Source organism: Juglans regia, chromosome 4 (assembly GCF_001411555.2).
Source record: "Juglans regia cultivar Chandler chromosome 4, Walnut 2.0, whole genome shotgun sequence".
Taxonomy (NCBI): Eukaryota; Viridiplantae; Streptophyta; class Magnoliopsida; order Fagales; family Juglandaceae; genus Juglans; species Juglans regia.
Window position 1 is genome coordinate 5648245 of NC_049904.1, and position 12765 is coordinate 5661009.

At 42.8% G+C, this 12765-nt stretch overlaps 1 protein-coding gene across 1 annotated transcript; it reads left to right on the forward strand.

The window, feature by feature from the left end:
- Positions 1-11305: 11305 nt before the first annotated feature.
- On the forward strand, positions 11306-12765 carry LOC109012822. The gene is made up of 2 exons (XM_035689416.1): positions 11306-12030; positions 12145-12765. The coding sequence occupies exons 1-2, from the start codon at positions 11509-11511 to the stop codon at positions 12496-12498; spliced, it is 876 nt and encodes a 291-aa protein (XP_035545309.1). The 5' UTR covers positions 11306-11508; the 3' UTR covers positions 12499-12765.

A 12765-nucleotide genomic window follows, 5' to 3' on the forward strand; every position in this document is an offset into this window, starting at 1 on the left:
TTATAAGTGAATCCCATTTGACTTAAGAAGTGTAGGGAAAGCCTAAATGGCTTTCATGGTTGTAGAGATTGCAAGAAATTTGGTCATGGTTTAATAAATTATAGAATATGACTCACTTGACGTCACCAAAACTATCAAAAATCAACATATCATAGCATACGAGATGTTAGGGTTGGGGTAAAATTCCCTTGGCCCAGATAAACTAAGCCCAATTTATCAAAGGGTCACCATCATTAGGAGGCAAGTGGGAAGAGAAAGGGTGGACAAGGGAAGCAAATTTTCGGAGAAGGGCAAGGAAGGTGTTACGAAAAAATGAAGAAAATGAGAAATGAGGGGAAGAGCAGGTCAGACACTTGAGAGGAGTGGAAAAAGCTGACATTCCTCACCACTCCCAAGGGTCACGATAAAAGAGGGATCAGATCAGAGAAAAGGAGGACTTTTTCACAGACGGACTCATTCAGCTTCTTTGGCCTCACGATGAGAGCTTCGGAGAGAGGATCTTCTCCAGAAAATGAATGTTCGACCTCCATTGTACAATAAAAAATGAGAGCCTATAAAATGCTCATATTATATTGGATTTGCCCTCCAAACGATGACCAGTGGATGTAGGCCCTGTGCCGAATCACGTAAATCTATGTATCTCTATCTCTTATTACATTTCTTGCATTTATTTTCTATTTACTTCTACGAATGTACGTATGTACATACGGACGCTATCGTTCTGGACTACCACCAGCGATTCCAAACCACACCGATTGAGGCCAAATCATCAACGTGGGTTGAGAATGATTCGTTCTCCTATTTCCAGCCTATAGTGCAATTTTTGGCATTAACATTCGGCGTTGTATGTGGGTATGATTTATTTTTTACACCGAAAGTAGGAGAGTGATGATTTTCCGACGTGCAAAATAATCTCTGATTGAGTAGATAAACTTTTGCCTAGATAAATATTCTAAGTTTTTCTACTCTTATTTTTTATTATTAACAACACTATTACCAAAGTCGAGCAAGTAAACCTTTCATCGCCCATGCGGTTAACAATATTGTGCACTTTAGTGCACTGTGCATAAAACACACACTCAAAGTATAACAGTCAAGAAGATGATTTACCCGGCCACTTGAGCTACAAGTGCACTGTGCAAAAAGAGAGGCAAGAACATATGCAAATAATGTGCACTTAAATGCACATGCATGTGTCGGGCAAGCACTGTGCACATGGGTGCACGTTTTTGTGCAACCAAGAGGCTTAGGGCAACCAACCGCGAGCTTGATTAACCCGCTGACGGCCACCACTTTGACCACTGGAGGTTTCTGTCTGAGCAGCGGTAGCCACCTTCCACGAGGGCCATGCTGTTAGGGACCCCGGTCTTGTCCCTAAACATTAAGTCCACGAGCTCGTCTTGGTGATGATAGTGACCCGAGTGATTTTGCCAACTTGCTTGGCCTTCAATAATGGGTAGGTGTTTGGGTGATGGAATAATGGTGGAATTGGGTAGACTAAGTGTTTAGGGCTTGCAATTCAAAGTGGATGGCTAGGGTTTGTTCCTTGAGTGTGGAGCCAAGTAGGTGGAGCTAGGGTTGATGAGTGGTAGTGAGGCTAGGGTTTTGGGTATGAGGCAATTGGGGTTGCCAAAATTGGCTAATGGGAATTAGGGTTGTCGCCCAAGGGGAATGGAGGCTAGGGTTTCGGATTGCAAGGCAATTAGGGATTCGGTGGAGCTAATTGGGAAAGTTAAAGTTGACTTGAGTGATTTAAGAGATTGAAGAGGATGATCAATTCCTTAAATCAAGGGACTTGAATTGGGGAAGTCAAGACTCCTAAAAGGAAAGTATTTCCTTATAGAGAATTGATGGTTTCAGCTAGGGCAAAAGGGGATGGAAGAAGGGCAAATATGGAAGTGTCGTGTATGGAAGGAAGGGTTTGGCTAGGGTTATATGGAGGTGATGGCAAGGCTATTTAGGGAATGTGGATTAAGGCAAATACTATAGTGGGCGACACTAAGTGTTTAGATAGATCAAATGAGGCAATGTGATCGTCATGGCAATGAGCACAAGACGAACACAATGTAATCTCAAGAACAACTCAAGAATACTTCAAGACCAATGCACATAAATTAATAAGAACAATGAAGAGAAAATGAAAGACAAGAGAATGAATGAATATTACTCATAAGATTGATAAACCAAATCACACTTATTCACGAATTGCAAAGTGTGAATCTTTCCTTAGGGATTTACGAATTGCATCCCAAAGAGCCCAAGTGCTAAGTACTGAAATAGTTGATCTCAAGAGCAAAGCAGCTCAAAAGGAATTTGTCAAAAGATGTAAAATAAAAGACTAATGGTCCTATTTATAAGAGTTACAAATTGGAAACTTCCAATAAGTCCCTTAGAAATAAATAATAATAAAATAAATAAAAAAGAAATAAGATAGTGGCATGGAGCAAACTTGGTCGTGGCATGCATGGGCCCATGGTGGGCTAGAATGGTGCATGGTGGTCTTAGGGTTGGTCCATGGCTAGGTGGCACAACATGCACGGGCCTGCTGATGGGCATGGCATGGTGCCATGCACGGGCCTGCTGATGGGCATGGCCTAGTGTCATGCAAGGTCTGCTGTTGGTGAGCCATGTGTGTGTGCTGCATGGCCTAGGCTGGTGGCCTGGGGTGCAAGGCATAGGATTGAGCCATGTGCTGGATGGCATGCCTAGTGGCATGCCACTGGCCTAGCCTGCAAGGCATGGGCTGGAGCCGTGCGCTACATGGCATGCCTGCGAAGGCATGCCACTAACCTCGCTGGTGTGCGGCGTGGGGCACATGCAAGGGCGCGCCCGTGGCTGCCGGCAGGCGCGTGCGTAGGCGAGCGGCGCATGGCTGTGGGCCTGGGCGTGCGCATTCCAGGCCACACACAGGGCTGTGCGCAGTTGCTAACCTCATTGGCCTGCATGCTAGGGGCGCCGTGCATGTCAACGGGCCAAGGCATGCATGCATGGTGGGCGCCTCGTGCATGTCACGGCACGAGACAAGGCATGCGTGTAGGCTGGCCATGGTGCTGCCCTTGCCTTCCAAGGGCAGTGTCGAGGCTTGTCCCGAGGCCACTTTTCTAGGGGTTTTAGCACATGCACTGTGCACGTTGCCATGCCCTTGGGAGGCTCATAGCAACCCATCCTGAGCCTAGTGAGCAAGACTAGCAGCCACCATGTGGACCGCATACGTCATCAATCTCTGTCGAGGTGGTCCTCAACCACCCCAAGGAGACGGCCTTCGCCATACAAAGCATGTGCAAGGGATTGCACGTGGCCCATCGTGGCACGACAAGGATGATTGGCATCCACCATGTGGACCACTACTGTCATCTGTCTCCGCCGGGGCTATCCCCAACCGCCCCCCATGGAGGCGACATCCACCATTCTAACTGTGTGCACTGGGTTGCCCATGGTCGAAATCACTCGGCTCGGCCAAGTCGTGACGCGGTATTGGCATTGGCTGCCACAATGTGGACTGCCAGCATCATATGTCCTCGCCAAGTTGTCCTCGTCGACAAAGGCAATGCACACGGTGCACTCCACATGTAGTGGGTACGCACAATGACAACTTCACCAACTGCACAGTGACTGCGAAGTCCTCCTACAACCACTGCCACGCTGGCATTTTCTATCATTGGTTGGTGCTCCTTAGCAACAAAAAATGCTAGTGGGGCTTTTATCACCTGTCTCACAGCAGCCCCTGACTCAAGTTGCTCGAACGGATTTCCTTGACTACTTGAGGTTGTTAGGCCGCAAGTTCATTGGCCACAGGGTGTTTCCCGGCCAGTATGAGTTACTCTGGTCACCTTTTGCTTGACCATGCAAGCGGGCAACCATCCCGCCATGCATACTGGTGGGCAAGAACATGCTCGACCACGCTCCCCAACCAGAGCCCCTCAGCCTGAGGCACCATCCCGCCACGCACATAGGCAAAGCACTCATCATGCACAAAGTTCCTCGGCCACGACCATCTCGCCATGCACAGATTTCCTCTGCCTAAGCTTACCCACGAACTTCACTCGGTCATGGACCTCCATCGGCCACCTATGGCAGGCATAACGTTGCTCTGCCTGAGCCACCAGCTACCCACTTAAAAGGTGGTGCCAAGAAGGTCATCATTTCTGCTCCAAACAAAAATGCACCCAGATGCCTAGTCACAAGTTGCACAGCCAAAGTGTTCTCGCCACCTTTCTCGCCACACTAGTCCCACGGCCACAGGGAGTCTTACTCCTCCATATAGAGGTACACGGCTCTAGGAAGATGCTCAGCCAAGGAGAAGTTGCTCGGCCATGCATTACGTGTCACATGCAATGGTCAATGATTATTACTTGCCCACATTGATGGTCAACTACCACACAAAAATTCTCGATGAGAGTTAATCAACCACGACCATCCTGCCATGCACAGAGTTTCTTGGCTACAGAAAGTTGCATGGTCTGACCTTGATTGAACTCAACAACAGAGTGCTTGGACACAGGGGGCTTGTGGCCAGTAAGTTTACTGGCTAGAAGTTCCAAGCTACATGACCACGAAGTGAGTTGCCTGGCCAAACAACCCTCCTTGGACACAACGTGCTCGGCCACAGTGTTTTACATGGCCATAGTGAATTTCTCTCGGGGATGAAGTTAAAAAAGAAAAGAATAAACATAAGAAGACATCAATCAGGCAATGGTCAAGCTTAGTCAAGCGAAAATCGACGATAGCAGCTAAATCTATCCAGTTTGTCTCTCTCAAAATTGGTTATGTGAATTTCAATTCTACTAATAAAATCGGTTCTTGTCGAGAGTAGAATCGACAGCCCCACAACTCCACTCAGGCACCGCTCAGACACCTTAACCTATCTTAGTCATAATTGAATGCTCATTATCGCAGGCATTTGGATCTACATCATTGCCAAAACATGGTTGCCTACAAGCCACGCTGGTACACCTCAAAACCTCGCCACACTTGAGCAAAACACTTCAGGTTGCAAATCTCACACTCTTTATTTGGATTATCTAAGCTAACCGGTTTGGCTTTCAGGAAGGTACTTGATTGCCAAGAGTTAATAGACAGGACAAGTCACTCGACTGTTCGACCTCCCTCGTGACGATTCAATAGGCAAGAAAGGTCATCAGACTGTCTGACCTCACTCATACCTCACCGAGAGTCAATAGGTGAGACAAATCACTAGACTGTCCAGCCTCCCTTGTGACAACTAAACAAGCGGGACAAATCATCAGACTACCCAACTTCACTTATACTCCGCCGAGAGTCAGCAGGCAGGACAAGTCACTTGATTGCCCAACTTTCCTCTTGACGAGTCAATGGGTGAGACAAGTCATTAGACTACCCATCCTAACTCACACCTCGCTTAGAGTCAACAGACGGGATAAGTCACTCAACTGCCTAACCTCCCCGTAATGAGTCAAAAGGTGGGAAAAGTTACTTGACTGCCTGACCTCACTCATACATTACTGAGAGTCAACAGGTGGAATAAGTCACTTGACTGCCCAACCTTTCTCATGACGACTCAACAAGCAGGATAAGTCATCAAACTACCTGACCTCACTCACACCTCGCCAAGAGTCAATAGGCGGGACAAGTCACTAGACTATCTTACTCCCTCGTGACGAGTTAAAAGGTGGGACAAGTCACTTGACCAACTTACCTCTCTCACCTGGACAACAATATTAGCACAACATCTTCTCTGGCAAAAGCTAAGTGCTTACACTCAAGCCACAACCGCCACTAGTGGGGTATCTTCGAAAACGAGCCTCCGAAGTTCACAACTGCCTCATGCGGGTTACCTTCTGGAATGAGTCCACGGGCTCGGCAACTACCTAAGATGGACCTAGGGGTTGATGAGCTCCTTGACCACTTAGTGCGGGTTATTACAAACAAACTCTAAACAACAAAATGAAAACACCAACAACAATTCATATAAAGAGGCAAAAATCCACTAATGCTATCTAAAACAAAAACATCGAAAGAATAAATACTCTTTGCTGATGATAAACGTTCATGCAAACGAGCTCAAAGCCGAGTGATTAGACTCACCGCGAACAACTGGCTGTAATAGTATCTTGACTCCCTGGCCCTCATGCATGCAAAGTCGAGTCACTGGACTCATCGTGAACTAATAGGTGGGACAAGCCACTTGATTGTCCAACCTCTGTCAAGCATATAAAAATTGAGCTCTGCGCTCGCAATTAACACGATCGAGTATATCTCCCACCTAAGCCGAGTTTCTCGCTCGCACTTAAAGTGGTCGAGAACGTCTCCCGCCCAAGCCGAGCTACGCGCTCACACTTAACACCCTCGCCCAAATGGAGCTCTGCGCTCGAATGTAACGAGGTCGAGCACATCTCCCGCCTAAATCATCAAGCCAAGCTTCGTGCTTGCACATAGCGCGGTCGAGTATATCTCCCACAATTTGTGCTGGGAAATCTTTGTCACTTAATACGAACAAAATAGAAAACTGGGGACCCACTTCTGGAATTTATTTTTCTACATATTCCTACATACTATCTCTTTTGCAATTTAATTTGAAGATTCTCAAGGCCTCCTCGTTGAGCAAGCCAGCCTTAAGAATTGCAAGCATCTATTAGGGATAAAATCCCCCTAGCTCAGATAACCAAGTCCGGCCCCTCAAGGGGTCACCATCATTAGAAGGCAAGTGGAAAAAGATAAGTAGGGGGACAAGTGAAGCAAATGTTAGGAGAGGAGAAGGCAGGTGTCAAGGAAAAAGGGAGAAAAAGGAGAAAATAGGAGAAGAGCAAGTCAGACATGTAGGAGGAGTAGGAAAAAGCTTATATTCTTCACCACTCCCAACGAACACGATAAAAGAAAGATTAGATCAGAGACAAGAGAGACTTTTTCACAGACGGACTCCTTCAACTTCTTTGGCCTCACGACAAGAGCTCCAGAGAAAAGATCTTTTCCAGAAATGAGATAACCTGAAAGACAATAAAATGCTCATATAATAGTGGATTTCCCCTCGAAACAACCTGTGGACATAGGCCCTATGCTGAACCACATAAATAAGTGTGTTTCAATCTCATATTACATCTATTCACAACTATGGATGTACTTAAAGACATCGTACAACCGTTTTGGACTATCACCAGGGATTCCAAACCATATTAATCGATTCCCGAATCGTTATTATGAGCTGGGAATGATTATTTTTCATATTTATGATCTATAGTGTGATTTTTGGCAATAGCATAGGAGAATTATTCCCATGGTAAAGAACATCACGTGGCATCTAAAAACCTATAAATTGCGACAAGTGGTAAAAATTTACAGAAGTGCCAATTTTATTGAACACACCCTCACAAAATAAACGAACTTTTTTCGCAAAAGCATTCCTATAGGCTATATCATCAAGCTTTACTTTTCAACCCCAAATCCAATTTGTTAACGGTCTTGAACCGAATTAGTTGTTCTTCATGTGTATTTTGTAATTTATTTTGTCCATAAAAAAAAAAAAAAAAAAAAAAAATTTGCCTGATCTCCACCAAGCACTTTTACTGACTGCTAGAAAGAAAGCCTGGAAAGCAAGTTCACTTTCTGTTCGCTTTCGGGGTTAAAAATAAGGCAGACGTCACATCAGAGGTTTTCCCAAAGGATAAAGCTACAGCCACCGTTGTTTTGCACCATTTTTTAGTCCCGCTTGATGTGTGCACGCCACTGTGGTATTTCCTTCTTCTTTTTTTTCATTTGCTTCTTTCTTCCTTTTTTTCCTTAGTCCCGCACCCGTTTCCATTTCTTTTCTCTACAACCATTCTGCATTGCCCCAAACAAGTGCACAAGAGACCCATCTCTCCCAAATCCCGATTGACTGCCCATTTCGTTTTCCCCAAACAAGTAGAGACCCATTTCGTTTTCCTGATTGATTGCCCCCAAGAGACCCATTCCGACAGGCACAAGAGACCCATCTCCAACCGGCACAAGTGACCCATTTCTAGCCCCGGGATCTCCTTCGTTTGACCTCAAATCCGGGAAACAAAACCTCTGCAATTTGGTCTCCTTCACGGTAGATTTCTCCATTTCTGCTCCCTAGATTACTGGTCTTGATTTATTGTTTTTCTATAATTATTTTGGTGGACCATTCTTGTTTATTATTTTTGGCGACGGTTGGTTTCTTTCTACAAAATATTTCTTGATTTCTTTCTTCTTTATCGGAAAATATTTCTGGCGACAGTTGGTTTCTTTCCGCACCCATTTCCGCATCCTATCATTTCTGGCTTCGTTATAGAACTTGTTGTTAGGGATAACTGTTGTAAATTTTTTGCTGTAAATATTTCGGTGGACCTCTGTTGTAAATATTTTGCATGAAAATTATAGAACTTGTTGTTGAGACTTGTTGTGGTTGAGAACTCTATATGTGGCAATGCAGAATGGGTGCAGAGGAAAGAAATGGAAATGGGCGCGGGACTCGAATGAAAAAAAGTAAGAAAGAAGCAAATGAAAAAAAGAGGAGGGGGGGGGAACAATGCCACAGTGGCATGCACACGTCAAGCGGGATTCAAAAACGGTGTAAAACAACGGTGGCTGTAGCTTTATCCTTTCCCAAATTGCATCGGCTCACTGAGTAGGTGTTTTCAATCAACCATGGCAATAATGGAAAGTAGCTGACATAACTGGGAATCTTGTAGGTAAGAGAGACAGACTAGAAAGGTAGAGACATGTTCAGGTTTGGGAGGATTTCCTTTCCCATTCTCTGAAGATTTCCTTTCTAGTTAACGTCTTTTTTTGTTAACAAAAGTCAAAAGACACGTAATCATATGTAAGACAGTATTAAGACTTTTCATTGATACATAGAAAATGGCGTCCTAATTGGAACTTCAAGAGGCCCACAATACCAAAAAGATTCAAGTCAACAAATCCTGAGAGAGAATTCAATGGCCAATTAAATGACAAAGAGCTAAACAGTACATTATATCTTGATCTACTAATTAAGGTTTTATTAATTACAGAAAACTCTTAGGCGTTGGTTTAGGCGATAAAAATCTTGTTCTTTGTAGTATATTCTCTTCATGTCTCAAAGATTCAAATCCTCTTGAATTATTCCAAGTGCATTTGTGAAAAGAAAGGTTGCTAGAAATACAAAAGAATTCCACACAGTGATGTGGTACACTATTAATGTATCATGTGTCTTTTTTTATTTTTTTTCTTTCACTCCCTTATCTTCTCGTGCGTTTCCCCTCCCCCCTCCCTTTTCCCTCTCCCTTTCCCTCCCCAGCAGTTCCCAACCACCCTGGCCACCGGATCATTGACCACCTTGGACACCGGACGACACCCGTTGGCCATGCATGTTGAGACTGCCCCAGCCATGCCGCAACCACCCCGTGCCTCTCCACGCCGCAACCACCTTGGCCATCGGACATCAACTGTAGGCCACGCAAACCGCAACCATCCCTGCCACGCAACTATGACCACGACCCCACCCCTGCCATGAGCTCACATGTCCTAGTCAACGGTGCCGCTTGGACTGTCGGCGGCTTCTGTCAATCTTGAGGTGGTCCCCAACCAACATAGCTAGTGTGGGGAGTGGGAAGAGAGAGGCAGCGCCGGGGCGCGGGGGGAGGAGGGAGGAAGGAGGGGGAAGGAGAGGAGTGGAAAGGCACGGGGAGATAAGGGGGAGAAAGGAAAAAAAAAAAAAAAAGATACGTGCCACATCAGTATGTGGAATTTTTTTGTAGAATTTTTTTGTGTTTATATTGTTTTCTTTGAGAAATACTTCGTGCACCATTAGAAATGTATTTGTTAAATTCTCTTGAATTATTCAAAGTGTAGTAACGGAAAACTTCTTATTTGAAGTATGTGCACCATTAGATTAAGAGTTTTGCTAGATACAAACGAGTTTGTGCACCATATCGCGTACCAATGATTTTTTTTATTTAAAAAAAATGAAAGAAAAAATTTTGAGAGAAGAAGAAAATCTCCTATATCATAAAAATTATTTTCATCTTTAATTCATATCGTTTCGTTAAACATATGTATTACATATTAATATTAGTGCACGAATTGGTGCACAAACTTACTTGCAATAAGATTTTTCCTTAGATTAATTGGGATTCTGGACAGCTTAGTGCCAAAAAAAAAGAAAAAGTTTTATTAACAATAAATATAGAGGAAAACAAGTTAGCATAGAACCACTCTCCACAATGTATATCATGGAAAGAGTTTTTGCTACTTTTTCGTATCAGCTCATCATTTATTATGAAACTTATTATAGTTTCGAAAGAATTAAAGCTCTAATACTTTTTCATTATTCTGGAATCCACACTTCAGTATGTATTTACTATGTAAAAACAAGATTACAAATATTCCTTCTCTTTAAAATTATTAAAATAATAAAATTTGATTTGTGATTAAAAGACAAATTGCCAAGAGTTAAACAGGTTGGTGGAGATCCAAACATTTCTGCGTGACTGAGTGGACGAAGAACTCAAAGACAATTTGGATTCTTGAGTGGCTGAGTGGACAACCATTCTCTATGGCAACAAACAAAAGAGTGGACAGCCACTCCCTTATACTGTAACTCATCTCCCTCCACACGCTTCAATGCAACCATTCCTTCGTATAGATCGAAGAATAATGTTACGATTAGTCATTGTGTTCGTTTTAAAAAGAAAAAAGTTCATAATTAAAAAAAATTAATTTTTTTTCATTTGAATCCTGTATTTTTTTTTTTTAAATTAAACGATATTTATACATTTTATGACTATAAATATTATTTCTCTAAACTAAATTCTGATTCAACTTTCGATATGATACAAGTAAAATAAAATGAAAAATACTTTATTAACAAAAAGATTTTACAAAAAGAAGATACAAGTATGACTTTCAAATGTAACTACTCGTATATTTTATTTTATTTTATTATTTTTTTTAATGATTAAGGAAGAACTATTAATGAATTTTTATTTTTTATATTTTTTCTTAATGATTAAGGATATTTAAAAAATGCTTAAAAGAAGATTAAAAAAAAAAGAAAAAAATCATTTGCACTAGTGTGCACATTTGGTGTGCAACCTAGCATTGTCATTCGGAAAAATAAACTCACAAAATAATGTGTATTGATGTAATCAGATCATAAAATTATTTTTATTATAAAATATACATAACATATCACATGATGTCTTATTAATTTATAAATTTATTTTTATAAAATCTCTGCATAATATTTATCAAAACAAAAGTATAAGATGCAATTTTTTCGTATAATAAAATATACGAAGAAATCACACACAAACAAAAGACCAAAACGGCTATCGACGCTCCACAATTTTCTACAAAAACTACATTTGATAACTAGCAAAAACTGAATCCCCACAAAATAATGTAAAATAATCTCTGCAGCGTATTCACCCATCCGTGCAAAGATGACCAATAAATTCTCAGTTAAAAGCCACAGCCATAACACATCCATATCCTCTCTCTCTCTTCTAAAAAGGAAACTCGCATGGTTGTAGAGATAGTCTGAGAGTGAAAATGAAGCTATCCTCAAAACCCATATCGAGTCCGGGTCGGACCGAGAAGTTCCCGCCGCAATTGATGAGGTTTTTGAGGACCAACGTCGGGAGCGGGAGCAGGAGCAGAAGCAGAGGCAGATCACGTTCAAGCACGATGTTTTTTCGAAGAAAGAACGCCGCCGCCATTGAAACCCAGGAACCATCTTCACCGAAAGTCACGTGCATGGGCCAAGTCAGGGTCAGGCGCTCCTCCAAACAAGCAGCCTCCGCCGGAACGGGTCGGTCGCGTGTGGCTGGAACCAGACGCCGGTGCAAATGGCTCCGAAATGTCCTTTTTTGTCACCCTCTCGCCCGAAAAATCAAGCCCCCATTGTGCCAAACCACTTGGCGCAAGTGGGTCTTGTTCTTCCAAGTGGGTTTTCTACGAAAAACCGAAATTCGAGGAGACTCATCGGGTTTTGAACGGAAAATCGGGAATGACAGTGAGTTTTCAGAGCGAGAGGATGAAGACAAGGAAGGAGATGAGAAAGTAGTAGCTAAGGTATTTGTGTCTAATTGTTCTTCCCCACCAAAGAACGCTTTGTTATTGACTAGGTGTAGATCCGCGCCTTACAGATCATCATCTTTAGCCTCTAAATTCTGGGGTTCACCACAGACGACGGAAGAAACGGAAGTCACAGAACAGAGAGCAGAGCAAGAAAACACAGAGGAACAATCAGAGACTGATAACCCCACATCGGAAGGAGAGTCAACTTCAGAAGAAGAATCGAGAATAGGTCCTGAAACGGTGGAAAAGTTGAAGTTTTTCAAAGAATTCGAAGGTGCAATGACAGATAGGTTCATAAAATCCATAAATATTGAAGATGTGAAAGCAGGGGAAGAAGCAGACTCCATACGGCCTGTTATACTCACAAGGTGTAAATCAGAACCGATGAGAACAGCAGAGAAAACCGATACAGAGATGAATTTCCGGAGGAAGAGAAGGTTGGGTTTCGCTGATTCACGTTGACAGCTCGTGTTGTGATGAATTAACTAGTATTTTTGGTTTTAATCTCATTTACCTGCCTGTGACATCTATTATTAGTAATTTCTCCTTAATACAAAGTTGCGCTTTACGAGAGAATCTCTATGGCTCTTGGGAAATTGTCATTCTATTAAAATGAAAAGGTAAGCTAGTCATACATTGAAAGCAGACGCAATGAAATTGTTGTGTTCATCTACTCATAGACAGCTGTGTGCCATTCAATTAGTTTGTGTTTTCAACTTGAAAAACAAG

Bases quoted from the DNA above. Each gene is read 5' to 3' on its own strand.
- LOC109012822 (XM_035689416.1), top strand. From the start codon at position 11,509: ATGAAGCTATCCTCAAAACCCATATCGAGTCCGGGTCGGACCGAGAAG. The intron at 12,031-12,144 runs GTATTTGTGTCT...GGTTCACCACAG, and splicing joins ATGAGAAAGTAGTAGCTAAG to ACGACGGAAGAAACGGAAGT.